General features: G+C 35.9%; 5 protein-coding genes across 6 annotated transcripts; 2 read left to right on the top strand and 3 right to left on the bottom strand.

Moving 5' to 3' along the window:
* Positions 1-49: 49 nt before the first annotated feature.
* Positions 50-2,502, top strand: LOC104705576 (inactive leucine-rich repeat receptor-like protein kinase CORYNE). Its single transcript, XM_010421598.3, has 2 exons — positions 50-2,022; positions 2,112-2,502. The coding sequence occupies exons 1-2, from the start codon at positions 1,118-1,120 to the stop codon at positions 2,419-2,421; spliced, it is 1,215 nt and encodes a 404-aa protein (XP_010419900.2). The 5' UTR covers positions 50-1,117; the 3' UTR covers positions 2,422-2,502.
* LOC104705577 (aspartokinase 1, chloroplastic) lies at positions 2,487-6,444 on the bottom strand. The gene is made up of 13 exons (XM_010421601.2): positions 5,501-6,444; positions 5,322-5,404; positions 5,162-5,202; positions 4,865-5,019; positions 4,335-4,484; positions 4,152-4,247; positions 3,946-4,062; positions 3,717-3,836; positions 3,535-3,627; positions 3,273-3,389; positions 3,069-3,185; positions 2,907-2,969; positions 2,487-2,832 (listed from the first exon to the last, which is right to left on the bottom strand). Exons 1-13 carry the CDS (start codon positions 5,915-5,917, stop codon positions 2,677-2,679), a joined length of 1,725 nt encoding a protein of 574 aa, XP_010419903.1. The 5' UTR covers positions 5,918-6,444; the 3' UTR covers positions 2,487-2,676.
* LOC104705574 (pentatricopeptide repeat-containing protein At5g13270, chloroplastic) lies at positions 6,168-8,584 on the top strand. Its single transcript, XM_010421596.3, has one exon. The coding sequence runs from the start codon at positions 6,168-6,170 to the stop codon at positions 8,442-8,444; it is 2,277 nt and encodes a 758-aa protein (XP_010419898.2). The 3' UTR covers positions 8,445-8,584.
* On the bottom strand, positions 8,513-12,724 carry LOC104705575 (coiled-coil domain-containing protein SCD2). Its single transcript, XM_010421597.3, has 17 exons — positions 11,899-12,724; positions 11,538-11,662; positions 11,372-11,447; positions 11,248-11,289; positions 11,113-11,175; positions 10,978-11,027; positions 10,849-10,876; positions 10,660-10,734; positions 10,453-10,563; positions 10,314-10,374; positions 10,099-10,215; positions 9,862-9,983; positions 9,709-9,778; positions 9,459-9,500; positions 9,173-9,213; positions 8,874-9,000; positions 8,513-8,788 (listed from the first exon to the last, which is right to left on the bottom strand). The coding sequence occupies exons 1-17, from the start codon at positions 12,295-12,297 to the stop codon at positions 8,712-8,714; spliced, it is 1,626 nt and encodes a 541-aa protein (XP_010419899.1). The 5' UTR covers positions 12,298-12,724; the 3' UTR covers positions 8,513-8,711.
* A 264-nt stretch (positions 12,725-12,988) lies between these two features.
* LOC104705572 (uncharacterized) lies at positions 12,989-21,251 on the bottom strand. 2 transcript variants are annotated; one of them, XM_087461887.1, is made up of 4 exons: positions 19,964-21,251; positions 19,746-19,796; positions 19,497-19,569; positions 12,989-13,590 (listed from the first exon to the last, which is right to left on the bottom strand). In XM_087461887.1, exons 1-4 carry the CDS (start codon positions 20,821-20,823, stop codon positions 13,405-13,407), a joined length of 1,170 nt encoding a protein of 389 aa, XP_087318013.1. In that variant the 5' UTR covers positions 20,824-21,251; the 3' UTR covers positions 12,989-13,404. The 2 variants fall into 2 exon arrangements, with proteins under 2 accessions (XP_087318013.1, XP_087318014.1); XM_087461888.1 differs by having other exon boundaries at positions 12,989-13,587.
* Between the last annotated feature and the right edge of the window lie 5,325 nt (positions 21,252-26,576).

Raw genomic sequence — 26,576 nt, 5'->3', positions numbered from 1 at the left:
TCCACCCCAAAGATAATAATATAAATACGTGGTTCAGATAGGAAAACAAGACCTAACTTTGAATAAAAAGTACTCTCTCCCGCATAAAATAATTTTGATACAAAGGGGGAAAAAGAAGAAAGATTGGGAAGAGAAAGCAATTATTCTCAGACCACTTTTGTGTAATCAATCACACACGCTAAGACAAAAAAAGTAGTACAAATTCTCGAGCCTCTCATCAATCCAACGGTCAAGATCTCACTTACCTCGTAATCAATCAACGGGTGAGATCTTTTTAATGGGTTCAGCTCTCTCTCTCCCTCGAGGCACGGACCTCGATGTCTTGCTTTCGGCCACTCATGAAAGCAAACGAGAAGCAGAGGCTACCCTTTCATCCGTCTACGTGGCCCATGGGACCCATTCTAACCACGACCACCTGACAATGTGGGTCCCATAGTAAGGCGGGAACCTTTTTTTTTTTTGGCAGTAAGTAACGGATTCGGTCATGCTTTTTGTGATGAGAGAGAGAGAGAGGAGAGAGGGTCACAGTCTAGCAGATACTGTGTCTTGAAAAGAGACTTATAGATAGAGAGAGAGAGAGCGTTGTGTCATGTGTGTGTTTGGTTAACTCGGATTAGTTGAACTGAAACTGTTTCGGGGATAGTTTTGTTTTGTTTTTTTTTTTGGGTTCTGAACTGAGTTTTGGAGGGTTTATTTTCAGACATACTATACCAAAGTTTGATACTTTTGTGTCTCCCCCTTATCAAGAAAAATTATGGGTGTTTATTTTTATTTTTACAATTAAGCTTTCTTAGAAGGCAAAAAGAGAGAATTTTTAGATAAAGAATCTGTGAGTGAGCCAATGATATATTCTCTAATTCATCTTCTTTGTGAAGATTTTGAGTTTTGATTCCATTTTTTGTCTTGTTGGTTTCTCATTGGTTTTCTCGAGAATATATGTGGTTTTGGTTTCGGAAGAAGAGAGGATAGGAGAGCTTCACTTCACTGTAGAATTAAAAAAGTACTTAAAAAACTTTTTCCGGGTTTTTATGTAAAAGCTTTGAACAGCTTCTTTAACCTTTCTGGGTTTTCTCAGATTTGTTGTCTAATCTTGAAAAAAAGCTTTTATTCCTCAGCAATGGAGCAGAGAAGAAGAAGAAGAAGAAGAAGAAACGGATATAGCAACACTATCACTCTGCTCCTACTCTTCTTCTTTTTAGTCTTCAATTCAAGAACGACCACAAGCACAAATTGTCGCCGAAGAACTGTGAAACACTTATCCACAACTTCAAGTTCATCTACACTACTCGAATCAAGAATCACTTCCAAGGTCATTGTTGTTAGCATCGTCTCTGGGATTTTAACCGGTTTGCTTTCAGCCTTGTTCTTAGCTTTCTTGGTCCGTTGCATTGTCAAATACATGAGACAGACGCCTATTCTCAAAGGTCCTGTGGTTTTTTCCCCTAAAATCACACCTAAGTCTCTTCACGCTGCTCTTGGTAATGGTATTCAGTTGCTTGGTTCTGACCCTAATGGTAAATACTACAAGATGGTGCTTGATAATGGTCTAGTGGTTGCTGTCAAGAGACTAGGCTCTCTTGAAGGAGTTGGTTTACCAGAAACTAGTAGTAGCAAGTCGGTTAAGAGACGGTTGCAGAAGGAACTTGAGCTTCTTGCTGGGCTAAGACACAGGAACCTGATGAGTTTAAGAGCTTATGTTCGCGATTCTGATGAGTTCTCTCTCGTTTATGATTACATGCCGAATGGTAGTCTTGAGGATGTGATGAATAAGGTTAGAGCTAAGGAGGTAGAGCTTGGATGGGAGATTAGGCTTAGAGTTGCTGTTGGGATTGTGAAAGGGCTTCAGTATCTTCATTTCAGTTGTGAGACACAGATTCTTCATTATAACTTGAAACCTACAAATGTGATGTTGGATTCTGAGTTTGAGCCTCGGCTTGCTGATTGCGGATTGGCCAAGATCATGCCTAGTTCACACACAGCGGTATCTTGCTACTCTGCTCCTGAGTCTTCTCAAAGTAACAGGTGCTTCAAATACCAATACCACGGCCTTTTGAGTTTACTGCTAATTCTTCTCTTTTACTAACACGGTAATGCAAATCCTTGTGTGACAGATACACAGACAAAAGCGACATATTCAGCTTCGGGATGATACTGGGAGTTCTTTTAACTGGAAGAGACCCGACCCATCCTTTCTGTGAAGAGGCTGCAAATGGAGGCACCTTAGGACAGTGGCTAAAACATTTGCAGCAATCCGGGGAAGCAAGAGAAGCATTAGATAAGAGTATTCTTGGAGAGGAAGTGGAAGAAGATGAGATGTTAATGGCTTTAAGAATCACGATTGTCTGCCTTTCTGACTTTCCGGCAGACAGGCCTTCAAGTGATGAGCTTGTTCACATGCTTACACAACTGCACAGCTTTTAGGCTAATGTTCTTGTACCATATATATCTGTGAGACCAATCTAAACATCTGCAGTTACATCTATATATTTCTTTTTCTGTATCCTTAAAAGAGTTACTGGTTAAATTTTGATCACGCAAATGGTCCAACAATTGGTCTTACAACAAATGAATAGCCAGTAGTAGTTCCCGTGCCTACAAGCAGTTCTTGACGAACGTACATACTACACTCGGAAGAAATACAAAGAACAACGCACACCAAACAATGAGCTTGTCAAGTCAGTTTTCTACTTGCATTGTCCTAACAGGTGAACCGTTTCCAAGTCTGGGTTGAATCATTAACTCTGAGAGGTCACCGCTCTCGAAGAAGGATTTGTGAAGGGCCTGAACACATCCTTCAGCTTCAGCATCGTTTACTATAAAGGAAATGTTTACCTACAAGATTTCAAAACAAACAAGACAATTGTTAGGTGAGGACGTAAAAAGAGTTCGGTAATAAGCTGTGTTACCTTGGATGCTCCTTGTGATATCATTTGGACATTGACACCTTTGGTATATAGAACATGAAACGCCTGCCCAAAGTTAAAAAACAATTTCGTAAGAAGCGCAAAAGAAATATATCTTTCTTCGTTAGAATCATGAAGTAATCTTATTAGGAGGCAAGATCTAACCCTCTCTAAAATCAGGGAGGAATGTTGAACATTCCCAATCAGAGAGATGATTGCCCTTCCTTTTAGAAGATTCACAACTGCAATTTTCTCCAGTTCTTCAACTACATGATCAAGCTCCTGTTACAAGGACAAGGAGAAAAAGGCCTTAAAAGCATGCATATATGAATTGAAAATCAAAGTGTTAGGGATTCTACTAGAACTTGCCTGTTGAATAAGTTCCCTGCTCCATAGTTTTGAAGGGTCCAGTGTCAGAGATATACTGACTTCACTAGTGGCAACAACATCGACTGAAATGCCAAGTTCCTCAAATATCGAAAATACCTGGATAAAAGAGTAAGGAGCCACAAAGGCTATGTTGATTATCAACAGAAACTAAATAATTGAGCAGAACACCGTTCTGACATTGCGCTAATAAATGAAATCTTAAGAATGAACTTCTGAAATATTAAGATGTACAAAATTTTACCTTCGCAAGGAAGCCAACCTGACCAAGCATTCGCGTGCTTGCTATATCCAACATGGTCACATTTCGTTTCAGAACAATGCTCGTTAAAATTGTCTGTCACATAAAGAAGTATAAATTTTGGTTTTCTATAAAGGTTTTCACATGAGCTGCCTAAAAAGAACACAAATTAGGAGACTCTATACCTTAGTCATGTCTCTTGTTTTAGTGATGATTGTTCCAGGAGCTTTAGGGTTATAAGAATTCTTAACCCTTACAGGAATCTCACCCTCTCTTGCTGGTCTCATTGACTGTGGGTGCAAGACCTGCAGCAACAATTTTATTTCTTCACATGAGCATTGCCATTGTACATAATATTCATGTGATAGTTCTAATAACTGGAATCAATATTATTGCATGCAAGTAGAGTAGGACCTGTGCACCAAAATAAGCTAACTCGGCTGCTTCGTCGAATGTCAGATATGGTACTGGTGTAGCTCGTTTATAAATAGTAGGGTCACATGTTAGAACACCATCAACATCTTTCCAGACCTAATCAATGGAAAAACAAAAATCCAAATTGAAAGATATGTCCACAACATTTAAAAAGAAAACGCAAAATTTTGAGGCTGTAAAAGAACCTGAATCTCTTTCAAACCCAATGCTTTACCAATTGTGGTTGCCGTCAAATCACTTCCACCCCTACCCAAGGTAGTAACCGCACCAGTTTTCCAACCCTATTATTATACGAAAAAAATGAGGCAAGCCACGGAAACATGAATGAAAAAACTGATTATCAGTAGATTGTAAGCTGTTAGAAATACCTTCCCAAGGAAACCCGTTACAATAGGAACAGCAGGATCATGCGTCCAATCTTCAAATAATCTCTTGGCAACGGCTGGATAAGTTGCTTCCAGTATATCCCCGTTTGTGAAATCATCCGTTGTAATAAACCCAATTTCAAAAGCATCGTACTGCAACGTAATCACCCATAAATCTACTTAGCTTTGTTAGCAAACCGGGCATCAGTGAACATCTCAACAAGATGTCAACTAGAGTCGCCAAAGTTCATGTGCAAGAAAGCTCAAACCAAGGCAAGTGTAGCAAACAAAAGATAAACTAGACCAATATGTTTTCTTTGACAACCAAAACCAGACTAATACAAAATTTTCCTGACCAGTTCAAAGAGTATACACTTTCAACTATACTATATTCTAAATCGAAAGTAAACCCAAACTGAAATATGATTGAATACTTCTAGCTTAATCTACAAAGATATCAATTTAACTAATTAGTCAACCATATGAGATATTTTAGAGAATTCACTAGTACTAGAATATGATGATGGACATACTTGGCGTGCCTTGACACCGAGTTTATTAAGATAAGCAGCGAAAATCCTCGTAGAGAAGCACTCTCCAAAAGAGACTAGGTAGTCTCTGGTTCGAAGTGTCAACTCCTTCATCATGGCTATGCCTTTCAGGAGTTGCTCCAGTTCTTCCAAATATGCTGCAAAATGTATCTAATATTAAAAACAGTAATGCATATAGATTCTTGGATATTACCAAATTCATCATCAATCAAACATCTATGAGCCTACTCAAAATAAGCAAAAAAATGAAGCTACAAGTGTTGGAAGGTCTATGCTTACACAAGATATCAGAGGGATCGATCTTGAGCTCTTTCACTGTTCTGTAACAACAAAAAACAAAAAACACATATTCTTGATCAAAACCAAAACCAACACAGCAAGCAAGGAAAGGAGACTTAAGGTTACCAAACTAATCATATTTTTCAAACAAAACCAAAACCTGAGATGCAATTCCTTAATAACGCTCAACTCCTCGATCTCAGATGCATTAGAAACACCACAACACACAGCCTTCTCTCCCGCCTTTACTAGCAACAAAACAAAACGAGAAATTCAAAACAAAAAGTTCAAACCTTTAAATAGAAAACAGAGAAAAGGGAGAGAGCATTTCAGCATTACAAGCAAGAGATTGTTGGTAGTTTTCCCCATAGCAGAGAGAACAATGACGGGACTTTCTTCCGGAAAAGTCAAAATCAAATCCGCAACTTCCCTCATTCTCTCAGCTGTCGCCACCGACGATCCACCAAACTTCATCACGCACGTGAACCCCTTCTCCTCTACCTCAGTTATCGCATCTGTCTTCTTCTCATCCAACACAGCTCGTACACTGTTGTTTCTGCAGCCTGAACCTGACACCCTTCTAATGGAGAAGCCATCCCCAATGGTTAATAAAGACAATTTCTTTGATCCCTTCAGCGCAGAGAAATCGACACGACTCGGAGAAATCGGTAGCGTCGGCGAGTTTCGAAGGCTGGTAAGCGGCGATCTTGTGAAAGGTGCATTGCTATGACAACACCGAACCCTAGTAGCCGCCATTGGAAGAACAAGAAGAAGAAGGCCGAGCGAAATGAATAGGTTTTTAAAACAACAAGAGGAGAGATATCTTACGGCTCAACCCTCAGGTCATTGACGAGAGAGACGCCAAAGATGGAAACTTGAAAACGTTGTCGTTTCTCACAAATCAACCATTAATGTAAAAAAAAAGGTCGAGTTTTTATTTTTGCTTCTCTTTCGCTTGTTCTCGTAAAGCTGTAAACTTTTTTTGTGTTGAATTGTTCCATCAACGATGACGATACTCACTGTACAGTCTTCGTATATCCCATCTCGAGTTCCGGTTATAAAGAACTCAAATTTCGATCAGATTCCGTCGTGGGTATCTCTGAAATCGAGCACTTCTTCTTCTTCTTCTTCTTCTTCTTCCTCTGTTAAAATCGAGCATAAGCAAGGACAAGTGGAGAATCTTCATTTGGTTTCGTTGTCGAAGAATGGGAAGCTCAACGAAGCGTTTGAGTTTTTCCAAGAATTGGATAAGGCTGGCGTCTCCGTTAGCCCATATACATACCAATGTCTCTTTGAAGCATGCAGAAATTTAAGGTCTTTATCTCATGGGAGACTCTTACACGATCGCATGCGGATGGCTGTCGAGAATCCTTCTGTGTTTCTTCAGAACTGTGTGTTACAAATGTACTGTGAGTGCGGGAGCTTGGAAGATGCAGATAAGCTGTTCGATGAAATGCCTGAGTTAAACGCAGCCTCGAGAGTTACGATGATATCTGCTTACGTTGAACAAGGTTTTTTGGATAAAGCTGTTGGTTTGTTCTCAGGAATGCTAGCTTCAGGTGAAAAGCCTCCTTCTTCTATGTATACTACACTCTTGAAATCGTTGGTGAATCCTAGGAGTTTAAACGTTGGTAGACAGATTCATGCTCATGTTATGCGTACTGGGTTATGTAGCAACGCCTCTATAGAGATTGGGATCTTGAACATGTACGTGAAATGTGGTTGGTTAGTGGGTGCTAAGCGAGTGTTCGATCAGATGGCGGTGAAGAAACCAGTGGCTTGGACGGGATTGATGGTAGGTTATACTCAAGCTGGAAGAGCAAGAGATGCTTTGAAACTATTTGTTGATTTGGTAACCGAAGGTGTTGAATGGGACAGTTTTGTGTTTTCAGTTGTTCTTAAAGCATGTGCTTCTCTTGAAGAGCTTAATCTTGGCCAGCAAATTCATGCCTGTGTTGCTAAACTTGGACTGGAATCTGAAGTTTCGGTTGGAACTCCACTTGTCGATTTTTACATCAAATGTTCCAGCTTCGAGTCTGCTTGCCGCGCATTCCAAGAAATCAGTGAGCCAAATGATGTTACCTGGAGTGCAATCATTTCTGGATACTGCCAAATGAGTCAGTTTGAGGAGGCTGTTAAAACCTTCAAGTCTTTGAGAAGTAAAAATGCGGCGGTTCTAAATTCGTTCACATATACTAGCATATTCCAAGCATGCTCAGTACTCGCAGATTGCAACATTGGTGGCCAAGTCCATGCAGATGCTATAAAAAGAAGTCTGATTGGATCTCAGTATGGAGAAAGCGCTCTTATAACGATGTATTCAAAATGTGGATGCTTAGATGATGCACATGAAGTCTTTGAGTCAATGGATAACCCCGACATTGTTGCTTGGACGTCTTTTCTATCAGGTCATGCTTACTATGGAAATGCCTCTGAAGCTCTGAGATTGTTTGAGAAAATGGTGAGTTGTGGTATGAAGCCAAACTCAGTTACATTTATTGCGGTTTTAACCGCCTGCAGCCATGCAGGCCTTGTTGAACAGGGAAAGCATTACTTAGACACGATGCTTCGGAAATATAATGTGGCTCCGACTATCGACCATTATGATTGTATGATCGACATTTATGCCCGCGCAGGCCTATTAGACGAAGCTCTCAAATTTATGAAGAATATGCCTTTTGAACCTGATGCAATGAGCTGGAAATGCTTTCTAAGTGGCTGTTGGACTCACAAGAATCTTGAACTGGGCAAGATTGCTGGTGAGGAACTGCGCCAACTTGAACCAGAAGATACAGCTGGATATGTGTTACCGTTTAATCTGTTTACCTGGGCTGGAAAGTGGGAAGAAGCTGCTGACATGATGAAACTAATGAATGAGAGGATGTTAAAGAAGGAACTGAGCTGCAGCTGGATCCAAGAAAAGGGTAAGATTCATCGATTTATAGTGGGTGATAAACACCATCCACAAACTCGGGAGATCTATGAGAAGCTTAAGGAGTTTGACGGTTTCATGGAAGGTGATGTGTTTCAGTGTACTATGACAGAGAGAAGAGAACAGCTTCTTGATCATAGTGAGAGACTTGCCATTGCATTTGGGCTGATATCGGTGAATGGTAATGCCCGTGCACCGATTAAGGTGTTCAAGAATCTTCGGGCATGCCCAGATTGTCATCAGTTTGCAAAGCATGTATCTTTGGTTACAGGACATGAAATCGTTATTCGAGATTCCAGAAGGTTTCACCATTTCAAGGAGGGAAAGTGTTCCTGTAATGATTACTGGTGACTGGTGGAATTTAGTGTCTGTATCAGTAGATACGTTACATTGGATACTAATCCAACAAGAATGAGTGGTAAGAGCGTGAAAACGTGGATATATTATATGTCAAAAGTAGTGCGTGTAATACAATTCTTATGTTTGCAAAACTGGATTAACATTTTCCTGACTGCAAAGTACTCAAACCACACAGAAGATAGCATGTATGATATACAGTACTGTTAAAGCTGAGGTAACATGACTGCTCTGGGATCCCGAGGTCCGCAAGGTCACTACTTACTGGCTGGACCTGGAGGCCTCCCACAGTCTACGTTCTATCCGCAGCTTTCTTAGCTCTGTTAGTCCTTGCTCAACTGAAAATTAGAACCAACAAATTTAGTATTTGTCGTATGGGTACTCCTCTCCTGGCTAAAAGGAACTTGGTAAGTTAGGTTGTACCTTCAATGGCGTCATGTGAAGATGGGGAGTGTGCGCTCCTGCCGATCCAGAATCTAAGACGTTCTCTCGCAATGTCCACTTCTATGCCAAGGGATTCTGCTCTTCTCCAGAAGTACGTGAGCCAAGCCTGCCAAAAGTTCCAAAGGATTCATGTTAAGAATGGAGAAAGGCCATGATTAAGCTGACGAAAATATTTCCAATAGATACATAGAAGAACATAATTCAATACAAAAGGGGCGAGATCAAATGAAGGAATATCCCATGAGAGAAAAGCAGAGAAAAGGCTTGTAGTTATGTACCTCCTTGAAGAGAACATCCTCAGACTCTTCTGGACTCAATTCTGCAAAGGGCCACAGGCGAAGTTCAGAATTATCCTCAAGAATAAGAACTGTTTGTACTCTTTGATTAAGCAGTATATGAAATGTTAACATAGAAAGCTGAAACTAAAGTTATGTTTTTCATGGTCATATAGTATCAAGAGTTTTTCATTGTAATTTTGTGGATTATGCTTTACACCATATATTGAATTTCATAACACCGAGATGTTGACCTAGAAATGCAGCGATATAAGCTAAATAAACTTACCCAGTGCCTCCGTAATCTTAGGACCACCTGGTGATTTTAACTCTGAAATAAGACGAGCAGAAAATACCTCAGTTGCAAAGAAGCATAGCCATTAAAAATGCGACACAAAAAAAGAAATAAAGTAGAACATATGCACTATTATCTTATTATCTTAACAATCTTGATTGTGTAATTAGAAGCCTGGGTAAAGTCGCCTTTTATAGCTAATGCAAGAAGCAACATAAATTATTGGCGTCAAGAAGAAGCTCACCGATATCAGACAATCTAGCAGTATTGGCCAACCTTAGCTGGGCTAATGTATTAGTAATGGCAACTTCAACCTTCAAAAGAACAGACATAGTCCATGAGAAAAATGAAAGAGGGGCTAATGCATGAACCAAAGCAAGAGATAATGAGAATAAACCTTTAAAGAAGTTAGTTCCTTTAAACCCATTTCCACAGAGAGCATACTTTCAATATTTCCCTCTCCTGTTAGATCATTTAAATCTTGAACGAGCTGGCTCCTCTTCTCGTTCTCCTCAGAATCTGGTCCGATATTTTCATAGCCAACAGATAAATACACGAAATGATAAATGACAATCAAAATTATAGAATGCTATCACAACAAATATCTTAGAAACATGACTGAGTGATTGCTTGCCTTTTTCCCAACTTTCTTCTTTAGCCTTCTGCCCAGCTGACAGCACAATTTCAAAAGGAAGAGGTGCTAGAGATGACCAGTATTCGTACTTTGATGTAGCAATATCCGAACAAATGCCTGAAATGCAAATATGCACAGATGTCAAGAAGCAAAGATTCATGATGGCATAAAAGTTCTAGTTATGCCATTAAGCAAGAACGTTTGTTACCCCTTACCATATCTGGCAGCTAAACCCCAATACCGAGCAAGCCAGCATCGCTTAAGAACAACTTCCTCCTGAAATTGTATAAAGGTGTCTTACATAAACACTATCATAAGCTTATATGTAGACTGTGCAAAAACATGAACACAAACCATCTCTTTTTGGGTCAATATCATTCTATGTGTCATCGTCCTTAGAGCGTTGACTTCAGATTCTGCTCCTTGAAGTTGTGCTACTATAGCAGCGGTCTCAAGTTTTGCATTCTGAATCAAAGTGAAACAGAAAATATAAAATTTCTTCACTTTGTCTTATTAACACCTCATAGTACATTTGACACATGGGCACAAAATAGAGCCTACCTCTGCTTGAGACCGAAGAGCAGTAGTCTCTTTATTAGTCCCTTCTCTATTCTGCCTTGCCTCTTTAAGGGCCGCCTGTCATAGAGTGAGAATTGGTGAATTTAAAAAGCCAGAACAACATCTTCATATTTTGAAACAAAATCACCACGTAATACTAAAACTTGAGGTAGCCTCAGACTTTTGAAATACCTCTCTTTGACGCAAGGCAGCTTCTTTTCTGCAGCATGAAACAAAACACATTCATGTAAGCATTTCAAATTTTCAACCCAGTAGGAAAAAAACGAAAACCTAGCAACAAATTATATTGATATTGACTACCGGCTCAGAAGTTTAGCTTCCAAGGATACACCTTCCCCCAAAGAAGTCACCTAAAGTTTGACTCAAGGGTGAGTACAGTATTTTTAAAAACAAAAAGTTATGCATACAGGCAAGTTTATCATTGGTCCCAATTACCTGTTTTTCAAGCTCTCTCACCCTAGCTTCTGCTTCATGGCATCTCTCATCCTCAAGCCTAAGCTGTTCATAAACTCAAACATATAATCAAATTACTCTGGAATAGATTGAAACCTAAAAGAGAAGACTTTATACCTTCTCAAGAATACTCTCATTCTCCTCTTGCATCATATCGAGCTGTGATGTAATGCAACTGTCAGTTTCCATCTAGAATACATCTATAAAAATATCAGTACAAAAAAAAGGAATCAGCATATACTTCATCACGAAGAGCAGATGCTTCATGCTGATCTTTCGAATCTTTTCCATTAAGATGACCAATATCAGCTAAAACCCTGCAATTGACGAACAGTTCCAAGTCATGAATACAAAACAAACTAAACGAGTCGTAATATCAAGATACATTTTGAGAACTCAATTCTCACCTCTTTTCACTCTGCTGATTCTTAGGAGTTACAACTGGTATAGTTTGATTCCTTTGAGACATTTTACTCGGCGGGACAGGCGGTTGCGATGCGCGAACAGATACGGCTGGAGAGTTCCTAGATAACTGTGTAATTCACAATCACCACAACAGTTTCCCCCATTAGCACATCCCATAAATAGTTTTCCCTTACTACTACTACATTCCCAAGTTTAACAATCAAATCAAAATCCCACATTGTTCCAAAATTAGAAACTATGAACTAATCTCCTTAAATCTCTACGATTGAAAAGCAAACAGATTTGGTAAATTGGATGGATTTAGTTTCTACTAAAGCCAAAAAAAAAAGGATTCAACTTTACCGCAGGGGAGGAAGATCTAGCGATCTTGGGAGGAGGAACAACAGGAGAAGCAGCAGGTTTAGGTTTAGCAATTGTGGAAGAAGCATTCCTAGTGAAGGAAAGAGGAGGAGGAGCACCATATCGGAAACCTAAATCATCACCACCGACTTCATCATCATCATCATCGTCGTCGTCATCATTGTTGGTCTGTGAAGCCATGACCTTAGCAAGCCTCTGAGCAGCAGCTTTAGCAGCGACGTTTTGAGCTCGTTTGACGTTTGACATAGTAGTGACGGAAGAAGATCGAGCATGGTGATGACGCGCCGGAGAAGAAGGAGCTACGGCGGCATTGGTGGTACCTCCTGACTCACCGCTCCATTGACGGAAGTAACTAGGGCTTTCGGTTCGTGCTCGTTCCATTGTAATGAGAGAGAGAGAGAGAGAGAGAGAGAGAGATAGATGCAAGACCTAGATCTTCTTCTTCTTGGTGATGGTGTGATTATGGAGTCAGACAAAAGACATCTTTGTTTTTTTTTTTTTTGTTACAAGAAGAAGAGAGTTGAGTAAGTCTACTTTAGTTACTTTACCAAGAAGGGTAAGAACCAAAACAATTTAGTATGTATAGAATGATTACAAATTTGCAAAAATACAACACCTTCATACATTTGTTGTAACTCTCAATCAACGATCTAATATGAATCTGCCAATGATTTATGTGTATATCATTCTTCGCCGACAATTTATCCCATCTACAACAATTTGGTCACCCAAGTTCGAAATAGTATAGTTGGGATCTTTATAAACCTCCAATAAATATGATTTTGGAGAACATTGATCACAATGTGATTTTGAAGAACTAAACTAGTGGTTTTATATATAACTTTATGGATTGTTATGAGTGTCATCAGTTTGTTAGACATATCACGGTTCGTTATGGTAACGGCCCGATAATTTGATGGCGCAGATCTAATCCAATTTGACATTGAGTTGGTTTGATGAGAGGCCCAATCAGGCCCATTTTCTCAGATTGAAATTAAACAGTAGATTAGAACACAAAGCAGCAACATATATCAAGTTATCAACTATGTCAAAAAAGACTGTCACCTCGCAGTTAGTAAGAGTAATAATACTTACTATAGCATGAAAAAACAATGTATATAAATATTTAATACATTTTCATGCGTTAACGTTCCTCGCAACCCCAGAAGATACAACAGTAAAAAAAACATCAATCGGGGTATGCATATTCCTACCGAATTAGATAACTCTTTCGTTCTTGCTCATTGGACAGATAAATCGCACCAAGAAAAAGCCTTAAGGGAAAATAAATAATCGAAACCACCCGCCAAAAAAAAAAGAAAACAAGAAAAGGGGAAAAAACAATTGAAGAAGGTGGGATGTTGAGTTAAAGAAAAAAAAAAGAAAAAAAAAGAAGAAGAAATGTGGTGGGTAGTTATTTTTATTGAGAAATATATATGGTGTTATATAAAAAAATAATAATAAATAAAATAGATATATAGTATATAGTTAAGAAATAGTCCTACCATAATGGAGGACCATGAGATGATCAGAGGTAGATGAGTTTGGAAGCAAAGTAATGTTTTGTGATGAAAGAGATGAATTGTCTCTGATTCCTCTCCATATTGCATCTCTCACGTGTTGTAGTGTCAACACTGGCTCCAGTTCTTGCCCTCTGCATCTTATCTCTACCTGCTTTTCATTATCATCATTCCATTTCACAAAATAAAAACCATTATTAGTCCCACATGTAGATACTAGTACATTATTAACATGTTAATCACACTCAAAAAGAGTAAAAACAGTAAAAACAGACCAAGGCCATATAATGTGATAATAATGGAATAAAATTGGGGTTTAATGAGATCATTGCATCGTAGGGGTGACGGAGTGGGAAAATAAACCACGTGTCATGGTGGCTACGCAATGCCGTAATTATGTCATCTCTACTTTACTTCTAAGAGATTCCTGATTTTCTAAACACTATGCTTTTTAAAGAACGAGCAACACCAACAACAATGACACCACCACTTATTTCACATATTATAAGCTAAAGAAAAAAACTACACAACACATATTCACATAATAATTTATACAAACTACTTGATCATCTATTTGAAATGGTACCCACGATGTCTTAATCTTAATCATTTCGTGGCCCACCATTTTTTCCTACCCGTAATCTATTTTCCAATATGGGCTATTATGTTCTGTCGTAATTTCTGAGTATTCAACTTATAGTAAAAAAAAGAAAAAAATTAGATTATAATACTGTATGTCGTAATTTCTGAGTATTCTCCTACTATTATTTATCTTATACCTCTCACTCTGTATAGTTTAACTCCTACGGTCTTACTATATTTGCTTGTCTTAAAACGAAAAATCTACTTTACAACAAGAAAAGGTAGTTGCAGAAAAATTGAACAATAAATGTAAAGATATGGTGAGAAAACTAAAGTTGATTTCTAAACGGAGTAAACTCAATGGAGACACTACCCCATGAAAACTTCACCATCATCTCATGCACGTCTTCTCTTTACGTTTTGCTGACTAAGGTTTGCGACCCAAAAAGCATTTTAGCTCACATTCTTTCTTTCTTTTAGTGGGACTATATATATATATATATATATAAATATAAAAAAACATATATATTATAATGTAGTTGCTGCTGTTAGATACGGTGTATTAATTATCTAAAGACATACCAAATGAAATATTCTCTACGGTTGTTATACATTATTCTTATACTTTAGTTAGCATTATACAAAATTAGCGTATAAAAGTGGTGTTCTATCTCACATATCAACATCTTAATATTTTGTATTTAATTATCAACGGACCCACAGAAAATATATAATGAATTGATGTAAAATTGAATATAAAATAGGGACCATAGCAGTCGTAGTCGGATATGCATAGATATTAAAATGGTTTGCATGCATCGCATCACTAACTTAAAAGGGTATCATGTACATTGCTCCCTTATCTGGCCTTTAGTGCCATTTTGTTCCTTTTTAAAAATGCAATTTTCTTTCAGCAAATTGCAATGATTCTGTTGTTGAAGGCGACTTCATGCATTGCTTTTTCCCGACGTAAGATACATTATTTATTCATTACATATATAGAACATAGATGTCATATATGTTTATATATAATAGCTTCTTGTGTTAAAAAAATTTACTAGCTAGCCCCCAAACACATTAAAAATAGATAGTCTATGTGCTTATATATATAATATGTATACTGTTGTGAAATAGATGAATGTTTATAAGATACTTTGCAACATATGGTACCTAGATTTTTAATAGATAGTCGAAGTGTGATCTAATTAAACTCATAACATATTTTTTGGTTCTTTATAATTATTTTTTTGCGTAAGTAACTTTATTATATCGACATATTATATATATGGTTGAAGGACAATGTACTCTAGTAAAATGATTTATAACGAAACAACTTCAATTGGACCAATCAAGTTTAAGGAATGGAGGTCTCAAATACTGTTTATATTGGTGGGGCCAAGACCCTTTCTGATTTGCCAAACCATGAGGTGCGGCACCTCTGCTAGCCTAGCTAGCAAGTTTCACCAATGTTTTATTAAGAGCTGATATTTGAGATTACAAAGCTTTAACAAAAAAAAAAAAAAAGTTGTGTGGTTAAGTTTGATTTGACCTGTATAAATGTTGGTTAGGTGATCTACTGATAAAAACTTTTAAACACATTACAACATGCGTGACGAATTGGCAAATTTTGTAAAAAATTAATTCGAGAAAAACATATTATGCATTAGATGAAGATGACGTCCATGGACCGAAGATATATATGCCATGAAACAAAATCTACACACGGAGAAAATGGTTGGATTCATGATCCAACTTTTACTTTTACGATCGAGGATCAGAGAGTTTTCAATACGAATTGTTAAGAAAATATAGTGGAGAAGTTTATTAAAAAAAAGTCTTGCTGATAAAGACATGATATGATGTGTGATTCCAAACAAAAGGAAAACATCTAAGTTTTGGATAGATAGATGTGGATGGATGATGGAAAAATTTAAGAAAGTGCAGCACTTAAAAGAGGATATGAGTATGGTTGATGGGGAAAGGCTTTTCAAGCACCGAATTCATTAAGGGTTTGTGAAGGAAAGGGTCCTACACGAGACACTAACAAACAATTAGCCATACCAAGGCGAGAGAAAGAAATTGCTGGTGTTGATGATGAGCCACTTCTAACATAAGCATGACGGTTTCGCTAAACCTAAGTTTATTATATGCTTCTCACTTATAGTACTGTCCAATATTGAAGAAAGAAAAATATTGTAGATGTGAAAGCATCTATATCTATATAGGAATCCCCTGCTAAATATATAACAGTTCAAGAATATTAAAAGCCATATAATATTTTTCTTATTGGGATTTATTCTCTAGGTGTAAGAAGCTAGAACTACAATCTACAAATTCTTCATGCATTGAAAACGTAATCAGAAAAAAAAAAAAAAAAAAAAAAAAAAAAAAAAAAAGGTGCTACGATTCATTAAGAAAAAAAACAAGAGATTGTTTTTGGAATACTAATAATTTTTTAGTTTAACAAAAAAAGGTACTCATTTTTAAATAAACTAGATAAATATATAGAACTATAGATAAATATATAGAACTATATATATTACATGAAAAATATATATAAGAAGTAATTATTCATAACAAAAATATAGCAACGTGTTTTAAAGGTTCATTACCAGCAAGTGCTGAAATCATTTTGAGAGTATTTAGTTACGATTAAAAAAAAAGTGATTATCATTTGCGAATTTCTTTATTTATTTTATGGAACGAAGCACGAGTTAGTTGAAAGAAAAACGAACGAGTTGACAAAACAATTCATGGGGGCGCAAAAAGAAATTTGAAATTTTATGGAATACTTTTAGCTTTTAAAACCTTTTGTTTCTACTTTTCTTACGTCTAAAAAGTCAAAGGAAACTTAAAAAGAGGGAGAAAGACAAAAATGGAAGAACAATGCCTCCACGAAGTCAGATTATGGCTGCCTAATCATTACATTCATATTTATTATTCACTCTTGATATACCTATGCCCTACCCAAATCTATTTTACACACACACATTCACATCATTATATGTAATTATGGAGTATATTTCACACACATTTACAATATATATTGTGAGAATGAACATAATTGCAACTTTAATTAATGATCATCTAATAAAGAACACCCCATGATACCTTGTGAACGTAACCCTGTTTTGTTAATTAACGGGTTCTTAAATTTTTTTTATTTCAAAATTACCATTAAAAACCAACCTTCAAGAAATTTCAGATACTAATAGTCTTTAAAGCTATATATTTATTGATATGCTGATTAGGCTATCATTTTGTAGTTCTCTCTATCCGCACTAATATGCTATTTAATTATCAAATTACAGTTTCCATATGTCCTGTATAAGCTTTTTTTTTTTAACGACTAAGCTTAGCTAATTTTTCTTATATGAACTATTAAATGAATATATAATATTGTATCAAACATATATTAATATGTAGATTTTGTATAGATAAGGAGATATGAGGGCTGTTGTCCAAAAAAAAAAAGGAGATATGAGGCAAGAAATAAACAGCTTAAATCAATGAAACCCTATCGTTTATCAAGATATGGATATATCACATATGTTATGTGTATAGAGGGAGAGAGAGTACAAAGATACGGATACCCACAAAGAACTTTTATATTGATCTCAATCTTATCTGTCATACTTCATGGCATGGCTTAATGCAACAAGACAACAAAACTTTGTCATTTTTGACTAAATTTTAAACATTTAGTTGACCTAAATACTATAGTTAAATTTATCTGCGTCTCAAATTAATTAAGTTTAATAGACCTCTAAGCTTCTAAGGAAAACATGCTTACAAGTTACAACAAAACATAAGTTTATACTCCAAACAATCGAATATCATCTCAATTAAATTTGTGTCTTTAATTAATCTTTAATTTCTTGTGTGTAAATGAGTATATATATTGGTACGTATTTCTAAGAAATGTCTATGCGTAATTTTATATATGTGTATTATTATATAAATGCATGGAAGCAAGGAAACGCAAGTTCTTCAAAAAAATGTAAGCACACTTATACGGTATACATAATAAGGTTAGATTTTTAAAATGCGTATCTAAAAGTCTCATGCAATTTTCGTACGACGTCTAAAAGATTCATGTGGCTTGCATGGTTTTGTAATTATCAAAAGAATACCATTGATGACGTTCCATCACGTTATAATTACTGAAATAATGCGTATCTAAAAGTCTCGTTTTTGTTTTCGTAATTTTTCTTTGTGTGAAAAAACCTAATAATTAATTCAGGGATCATAAAGTCTTATAGCTTATTATGGGCAAGCGAGCGCATAAATGCACAGATATCAAATGATTAAAATTTGCACGAGAAGCATCGTACGTAATTCTAGGGATTGAATTCTATTTCTTTCATCAAAAAACAAATGGAAAAGACACTTTTTGTTTCATGAATTCGACCCGTAAGATTTTAAATAAGTCAGCATGCATATGATATGAAGTTACTTTATTGTATCCATCATTTGAGATAATAGCTAGCTCTCTAGAAGAAGCGTGCGATGTAGCTATAGTAACAGTTGTATGTGTATATATATATATTACTATATATAGATATATATGTCATGTTCATGATGTACGTATGTTACATGCATATATACAATTCATTTCAATGAACTAAGGTCTTTTATTGATGCGGTATGACGTCATAATCAGTATCTCTCCAAACTTGTTGAATATGGTTTGGTTATGCGAGTCTTAGTTGTTCTTGATTTTCGGTGAGGTAGCTAAAATTAAAAGAAATTATTATTTGGTTATACAATCTCCTAAATCAGATTATATATATATATATATATATATATCTTTCTTCAACTTACTTTTGCAATTTAAAACGCAAACACACATAATTGCTAGAAATCGGATATAAATCAATGTGGGTGTATATATAAATTGGTAGGTGAATTGCCATATATCTATATAATATGCATAAAAGAAATAAACTAAAAGGTGCACTCATCACTAATGAAAATTTGATCATACTAGCTAGACACTTATTAATGTCTCGACCGTTAATTACCCCTAAACTACAAAAAGGAGCAAGTAAGACAAAGTGGAAGAAAGGTTGAAAATCAATTTATGGATAATAGGCATATAAAACAAAGAAAGAACAAAACGGCTTATACCTAGCAACGACATCTACTTGTGACCTAATTAACATGGAGACACTTTTGTGGCAATTTAGTTCCCATGTTGCTGTCATGTTCCTCAGTACACCAACCCCCATGAATATACCCTCTCCACGTTTGCTTCTTTTCTATTACTAATATGTTTCTGTTTTATCGTACTATTTTTCATCATTTTTAATGCTTAAAAGGTATTTATGTAATTTTGACAAAAAAAAAAGAAGGTATTTATGTAGCGTTTAAAAATTTTCTTTTTAAAGCTAAGGAGATTGTAGTTACGGCAAGCAACGTGTACATGGAATCTAGAACAATAAATTAAAAGAGATGGGATGAGACTAAAAAAAAAACCTGGGATTCGTGCTCCAATCGCAACTTATTCACCAAATATTTCATCAACAGTCGAACAGTCATCTTCCCGTCCCTACCAAATCCGGAAACATCAAAATTAATTAGCAATAAGCTTTTGTTATAATTAACGTCGTTTTATGTCTTAGTTCTTAATATTAATTAGCTAGCTGGTTGAATCAATAACGAGAATTGCATCAAAAAAAAAAAAGTAACGAGAATTTTAGAATCTAATAAACGATAAGTACTTACTTGATTCTCAAATAGCTCTTTGGTATCTGAGGCAAGAATGGTTCTACTGTCCTAAAACGTTCACCAAAGAAAAATTCAGAAACTTTAATGTTTTGAAAATATAATAATTTGAGAAGACCTTATATATGATGATTAAAAACAAGGATAGGAATCTTGAAAATCCAATTCCTGGACCATACATAACATAGTCCTTATAAAGTTGAAAATTAAGCACTTACTGGTTTTGAGAAGCTTGAAGGAGAAACCAAATGCCGGAATGGGGTCGTCTGGGAGGATCAATGACTCGAAAACTTGAGCTTGGACCAGCCACCACATCTCGATTATTATTCCCTAATAACTGCGGCTGAAAACTGGAGCGACCAAAGTACGGTCCCATCAATGGCATCATCAAAGAAGCAGATGATGCTGATGGATGTGTTAGGTTTTGTGGGACAAAAGGCGTTCTAAACGCAGCCGCCCAAGGACCAATCATCTCTTCAGGCCTGGTTGGGAACATTAATGGATTAATCATCATCCCTCCGGACTGATGCTGATGATGATGATGAAAGAGAGATGATAATGGAAGACCAACTTCTTCTCCTCTATTTGAACCGCCAGAGAAAAGGTTAAGCTCAAGAAAAGAGTCTCTCCTAGCCGTTGGACCGGTTTGATGTTGCTGCCGATGGTCAAGATCCGGTTTAACGTCATCCTCGTGGCCTACGCTTAGCCGGAGCCACCCTTGTTGTCTCATCTCATGATCTTCGGCTTCGCTGTTGTTGTTGTCGTTATTATTATTATTGTTGTTATTGCTATTGTTGTCATGGTCGTCATCCTTGGAGCTTAACCTAGAAGTAGTACTCCTCGGCTCTTCTTGATCGGCCATGAAACTACAATCTCTCCTACAAACTTGGTGGTGATTATTATCTTTTGCTTGATGATCGGATCCTAAGCGAATGTCTTTGTTGTTGTCGTCGTCCTCAGAGACGGCAGAGAAATGATGAGCTTTTTGTAATAACCTCATAAAAGCAAAACTGTTGGCAAACGCACATGGAAGAAGAAGCGTTGACGATGAGGAAGAGGATTCAGCAGCAGAAACCATGGCAGAATCCGGTGACCGGAAAAGCCAAAGAAAGCCGGGGAGAAGCGAGAGAAAGCGTTCTTGATGATCTCAACATCAGGGGAGACGGAGGAGAGAAGATAAAATTAGGGTTACTTAGATAGAGACCAGAGATCGAGAACACGAGGAGGCGTGGTCGGAGACAAAAGAAGTCATGGCGCTAGTTAGATAGAGCGAGCAAAGAGAGGGAGAGAGAGAGAGAAAGAGCTAGAGTATATGTGTTTAAATGATAGGAGAGAACAAGGGGGAGATGGGATAGAATATATTTTGCAAATCTCACTTTCTATCAATTCTCTTTTGTTTGGAATCTTGTGGTGAAATGAAAAATTTTGCAGAGAGAAAAAAAGGAGAGAGACTAAAAAACCAAGAGAGAGAGAGAGAGAAAGGTCAATCTTGCAATTATACAAAGTAATGGGCACTACGCTATGCGAAAAGCTTTTTATGCGGTCAATCCGGTACATATATGTTTTCGTATATTATGTCATATACACACACAAACGTATTTACTTTTTTTTTTCGTCACCACATCCACATATACACGGCCTTAAACAAAAATAGGAAGATTCGAGATAATCGCAGGTTAATTATCGGGATTTCTGAATTATGTGATATCTATATAACGGCTAACTATGACTGAATCATCATAAATAACTAAATAAATGAAATCAATGTGACAAAATTATATAAAAATAATTTTCGATGATGGAAAAAAATCAATTTTACAAATATATATATATATATATATACATTGTGCGTTTATGGATGCGATAAAAAGCCGGGATTGTCTGTGTACTCTAGTTTGGATTAACGTGAAAACGTTAAACATGAAATGTTGAGCCGGTTTTTCATAATGTTAGATAAGAGACAGTCTGTTATAATACATGAAATGTGTGACGACTTTGAAAGTTTGAAACCATGCCCGCTGGATTTTATAAACTCTGTTTTACGTAACAAACCGCGCAGGGTTAGCCACATATTAATTAGTCACTCCGAGGAGGGCTAAGAGTTTCTGCCGTCTACTTTTCGGAATACGTACTTACGATGTAACTTCTCCACGTATCGTGAATATTGGTAAGCATATAAGAGTATAAAAAAATCACTCTAACAATATCATTTCAATGATTCTAGAATTTCTAGAGATTCCACTGGAATCGCTCCAAAGGGAGATTAGAACAAGATAATACTGAATCGCTAGATATTATATTTATCTAGCGTAAGTCATGAGAGAAACACACACATGTACACCATATTACATTCTAACGTACACTACTGCATATATATATACTTGCTCGACACCATTTTTATAACTTCGAATTTCCTTCTTCTGTTCAAAAACTTTGTCTCATTTGACGTACGTGGTTCAGTAAGAGAAGTTGAAGAAGGATGACTTAAAAAAAATATGCGATACCCAATAATAAATATTAGATGGTTATTTTGTGATTTAAAGATTGTTTCATGGTCATTTTTTTCTTATTTTCTAGTATATATTTAACGAGGAAAATAGTCAATATATATGATGACCGAGTCAAATTATAATAAGCATGTTAAGTTTTTTTTCTTTATAATTATTTTCTTAAGTTCAAATTTTTGTTTTTGCTAATGTGTATGGTCTTTAGTTATAGTCTTTAAACAGATAAAGAACTTGCCCTTTTTAAATATAGTATGTTTTTTTTTATAGTTCTGCCCTTCTGGTGTTAAAATTAAATAAAAAGCTGGGATTATCAGTAAAGCCAGAAAACGAGACGAGTGGAGTGCGAGGCATGATGACATTAGACCTGTCAAATTTCAATTATTTAGATATGAAGTGTTTAATAATCCCAAGAATAAGAGTTAATTATTCCTAACTGAAAACTAGGAATATTTTAAGTCACTGGTTTTAAACAATGCTAATAAAAAAGACGCTGAAGGGAGTTTGGCATGCACCGAAAATGATGATGTTTTGGGTTAAAAGCTCATTTCCCGAGATCATACAGCAAAACATTCAGACTTATGATGCTTTGAGAGATATTGTTTCTCAACGAATTGTACTTCTACTAAGAACCATGTGCTCCCCAACAATCTTAATTAAGCTAGTACGTTTTCTAATAAAAATTAGAGAGCATAAGTTTATCCTAATCTGCTCGAAATTAACTCTTCTTGATAGTGCAACGTAACATTGTTGAACTAAGTGGCTAGAATTGGCCTAGTGTTCGAGACACTCTCTTAAATCAGGAGTCTCTAAACTATTGAAGCTAAGACAAAAGCAAACTGAAGAATTCGGCTCATTCTGAAGATCTTATATATGTACTTCAGGACATCTTATCATTTATTATTTTGTGGCTCTCTGGTTGGATAGCTCAAAATTTGATGGCTAATACGAGGTGGAGACGTAGGAATTGTGGAGCAAGGTGCTGCGTCACGTATCATCTCAAATATGTGTTAAAATGGTCGAGTAGCTAGCTAGCTAGGTTGGTTCTCGAATATCTAAAGCTTTGACTCTGGGCTTAACAAAACGTGAAAATTAATACTTAAAAGATGGATAATAAACGGATGCTCTCGAATATGGATAGCGTGATAAATGGATGAACTTTAAACATTTTTCTGGTCCACTATGGTTTCTATCTCACTCACATTGGTTTTAACTTTTAATTGATCAGAAGCATTAATCCTAGTTCGTTTATCTACTTAAATCTTCATCAAGGAATCAGTCAAACTAGAACAAACACTCACTATTCTTAACCTAATTTTCTAGTCGATTTTTTTTAAAGAGTCATTACAGTATGGCATAAACACTTAACAGTCTTTTCCACCTCAATCAATTTTGAATATTTCCATTGTTGCCAGTACGTATGCACATTCCAGCATTCCTTATAAGAAACTTTTTTCTTCAAGTTACTCTTTAGATATCAACATTAGTGCATGGTCAATAAAGAACAGTGTATTACATCAAGAGGACAGATATATACATGCATAGAGAGGGAGAGAGTCAGCTTTTGGTGGAAAAGGGCAAGTGAAAAGGTTGAGAGGCGTGGCCTCTGGTGACATTGCATGGGGCATGAAATGACTTAGCCTTTGAATCAAACCACACAAACAAAAAAAAGCTGTATCCCTTTTGTCTTTCAAAACAAAAAGTTGTAAAAATTTATAATATCTTACTCTTGTTACTATTAACGAACGATGCACCAGAAATAGAATTATGTAACATTGTTTGAGCTTAGGTACACAAACAATTACTCTTTCCCTTTCGTATGGTTTGTTCAATTTGTTGTTGTCAACGTGACTAATGCCATTTAATTCTACATAGATGAGTTATCTATTCTACTTGCCTTTTAAGTAGTATTATATTCTCACAAACTCTCTATCTCACAAAAGTAAAAAAGTATCTCTTCAAATTTCTAACAAAAACTGCCTACTTTTCTAGTTACTTTTCAAAAAGTGTCTAATACACTAATGGACTCATATATAAACAGCTATACGTACTAACAAAAATATTATGAATGGCGCCAATTATGGGTAATGACAAAGTCTCAGATATAAAACTAATTAAAGGAAAGATTGATTGGTCTTTTTCTTGTTTATTTCCAAGATAATTACTGAAAATAGAAATGACGAAAAGGGTTGGCTATGTGATCGATCGTTTGTACATTTAGGCCTAGCTAATGAATTAAGGTTGGAAGATGGTTTGCGTCTAATGATGTTTGTGTGCTAAACTCAGAGTATAATATGAGTTGCGGAGTTAATGGTTTAAATTAAATGACCTGAAATATATATTGATTTCTTGTCAAACTTGTGAAATTATACTTTGAGATAAAAACTGCATAAATGGAAGAATTTCTTTCATTTCATGTTGAGAACTTTGCGGCACGGTGATCCATTTCTAGAGATGGAGTTTCTAGTGACAAAATTGTATTAGTCCAAATCACAAAAGAGACTGGTTTAATTTTACCGCTAACATTAACATGTTACTAAATAATCGAAAAAATTATCATCATTTATTGGAGCGGACTTAGATTCATATCTGATAAGAAAATTGGAATAGAACAAACTTGAAAATTGTATTGAAAAGAAAGCAAAAATGTTATAGCTTGCTTTTTGCTTGTGTTGTAGTTCATTTTTTTGAAAAAGAAGAAGATATATATAGTACATGTAACAGTATCGCTTGATCATCATATGTCTTATGCGAATATTTGTTGTTTTGTGTATAAATTTGGACATGCATATTGGGAAGAAAGGTGCCTTTAGGCAGGCTTATTGGGACAAGTAAATTTTGAGGCATATAGTGAAGTTGAGTGGAAGAGTTATCATTCCAATGTTGTAAAAGAAACATAACTTTCTCTCTCTTTCTGCATTGCATGTCCCCTTTATTTACAACCACCTCTTTCCTCTTAACGTCTTAACGAATATTCTACTTTATAAAATTTAACTGCATAGATACACCGATACATGTGCATACATAGAATATTATCAACTCTCTCGTTCAATGGTCAAATCAAATATCTGTATCAACTTACTTCTCTTTGATTCCAAGTATTTTTCATGTTTTCAAGTTGCGGCCCACGCGGGATTCTCATCTCTTTCTATTTTCATATAAAAATAAAAATAAAATACATATACTCCACTAAACTAGGTATTCATTCTCTGACATTGATTAAAGTTGATCGCAATATTTTCTAGTTTAATTTCTCATGTTATTATATTATCCTGAATTACATACACAAATGCAAATAATGACATGCCGAGCTAGGTTAAGAATGAACTATTTTCGCCATGAAAACTAAAAAATATCAAAAGCAATACAGATGTCATATATAATTTGTTTTTGCTATTAATTGCATGAATAAAAATGGTTACACATACTCAAATGGACTCGAAAGTTTATTGTAAAGCACTAAAGCTCATACAAAACACAAATTCATACATATAACTTATGAAGAAGAGATAACAAAAACAGAAAATAAAGCCGGATTGAACCATGAATTGTGACTTCCAAATAGATATTGCAGCTAGGGCTGTTACCTGAGTGGCTCCTTTACCTAACCCTCCACTCCAATGGTAAATTATTGTTGAAAATGAGATTCATTAGCAAAAATGCAACATTGATATCACACCTCTCTATTTATATATAGTACTATCATTTCGTTTTGTCAACAACATATATTTTTCATGTTTATATTTTAGATGGCTACACATAATTGTACATAATTCATTACATTTGGTCCAGTTATCATTATTCATGGTTTGCATATTATTGGATGCCGCCCAATTTTTTTTACATTAATGACTTACCCTATGATAGATATGTCTTATATATACTGTATTATGTTATATAAGTATATACTACAGAGAGAATATTTGGAAGACATAAAAAGACAAGAAAAGAAGTAAGACAGAAAACCATAAGCTAAAATTATAATTCGTCGGATGCTGACTTCGCATGGAGCCTATAACACAGAGAGTGTCCATCCAGAATTGCAATCATGACCATCTGCCACTTCCATCCTATTTTTAAATGTGCTTCATTACTTGCTTTTCCAGTTCAGGTTATTTTTATTTTATTTTTACTCCACGAAAATGTTAAGGATTATACACTATTATTTTGAAAATTTAAAATATGTCAGCCTTTCTTCGAGGTGGTAAATATTGGTTTCGGCTGAAACATGGGCTCACACTTTTCCCGTTTATTAGCTATCGGACCCGGAATTATAAGTTCAGGATCACACGATTAAAAGGCCAGAATTAAAGCTGGGTGATAAATT

The sequence above is a fragment of the Camelina sativa genome, chromosome 8, assembly GCF_030686135.1.
Source record: "Camelina sativa cultivar CO46 ecotype springtype chromosome 8, ASM3068613v1".
NCBI lineage: Eukaryota > Viridiplantae > Streptophyta > Magnoliopsida > Brassicales > Brassicaceae > Camelina > Camelina sativa.
Note: the sequence above shows the minus strand (reverse complement) of the source record. Positions and strands in the feature narration are given on the sequence as shown.

Excerpts from the sequence above, each read along its gene's own strand:
- LOC104705576 (XM_010421598.3), top strand. The coding sequence starts at position 1,118 with ATGGAGCAGAGAAGAAGAAGAAGAAGAAGAAGAAACGGATATAGCAAC. Across the intron at positions 2,023-2,111 it reads GAGTCTTCTCAAAGTAACAG|ATACACAGACAAAAGCGACA; the intron begins GTGCTTCAAATA and ends CTTGTGTGACAG.
- LOC104705577 (XM_010421601.2), bottom strand. The coding sequence starts at position 5,917 with ATGGCGGCTACTAGGGTTCGGTGTTGTCATAGCAATGCACCTTTCACA. Across the intron at positions 4,063-4,151 it reads TGGGTTTGAAAGAGATTCAG|GTCTGGAAAGATGTTGATGG; the intron begins GTTCTTTTACAG and ends TCCATTGATTAG. Across the intron at positions 2,833-2,906 it reads TATCACAAGGAGCATCCAAG|GTAAACATTTCCTTTATAGT; the intron begins GTAACACAGCTT and ends GAAATCTTGTAG.
- LOC104705574 (XM_010421596.3), top strand. The coding sequence starts at position 6,168 with ATGACGATACTCACTGTACAGTCTTCGTATATCCCATCTCGAGTTCCG.
- LOC104705575 (XM_010421597.3), bottom strand. The coding sequence starts at position 12,297 with ATGGAACGAGCACGAACCGAAAGCCCTAGTTACTTCCGTCAATGGAGC. Across the intron at positions 11,448-11,537 it reads AATCAGCAGAGTGAAAAGAG|GGTTTTAGCTGATATTGGTC; the intron begins GTGAGAATTGAG and ends CGTCAATTGCAG. Across the intron at positions 11,176-11,247 it reads ATGAGAGTATTCTTGAGAAG|CTTAGGCTTGAGGATGAGAG; the intron begins GTATAAAGTCTT and ends GTTTATGAACAG.
- LOC104705572 (XM_087461887.1), bottom strand. The coding sequence starts at position 20,823 with ATGGTTTCTGCTGCTGAATCCTCTTCCTCATCGTCAACGCTTCTTCTT. Across the intron at positions 19,797-19,963 it reads CTTCAAGCTTCTCAAAACCA|GACAGTAGAACCATTCTTGC; the intron begins GTAAGTGCTTAA and ends TGAACGTTTTAG. Across the intron at positions 19,570-19,745 it reads AAGAGCTATTTGAGAATCAA|GGACGGGAAGATGACTGTTC; the intron begins GTAAGTACTTAT and ends CGGATTTGGTAG.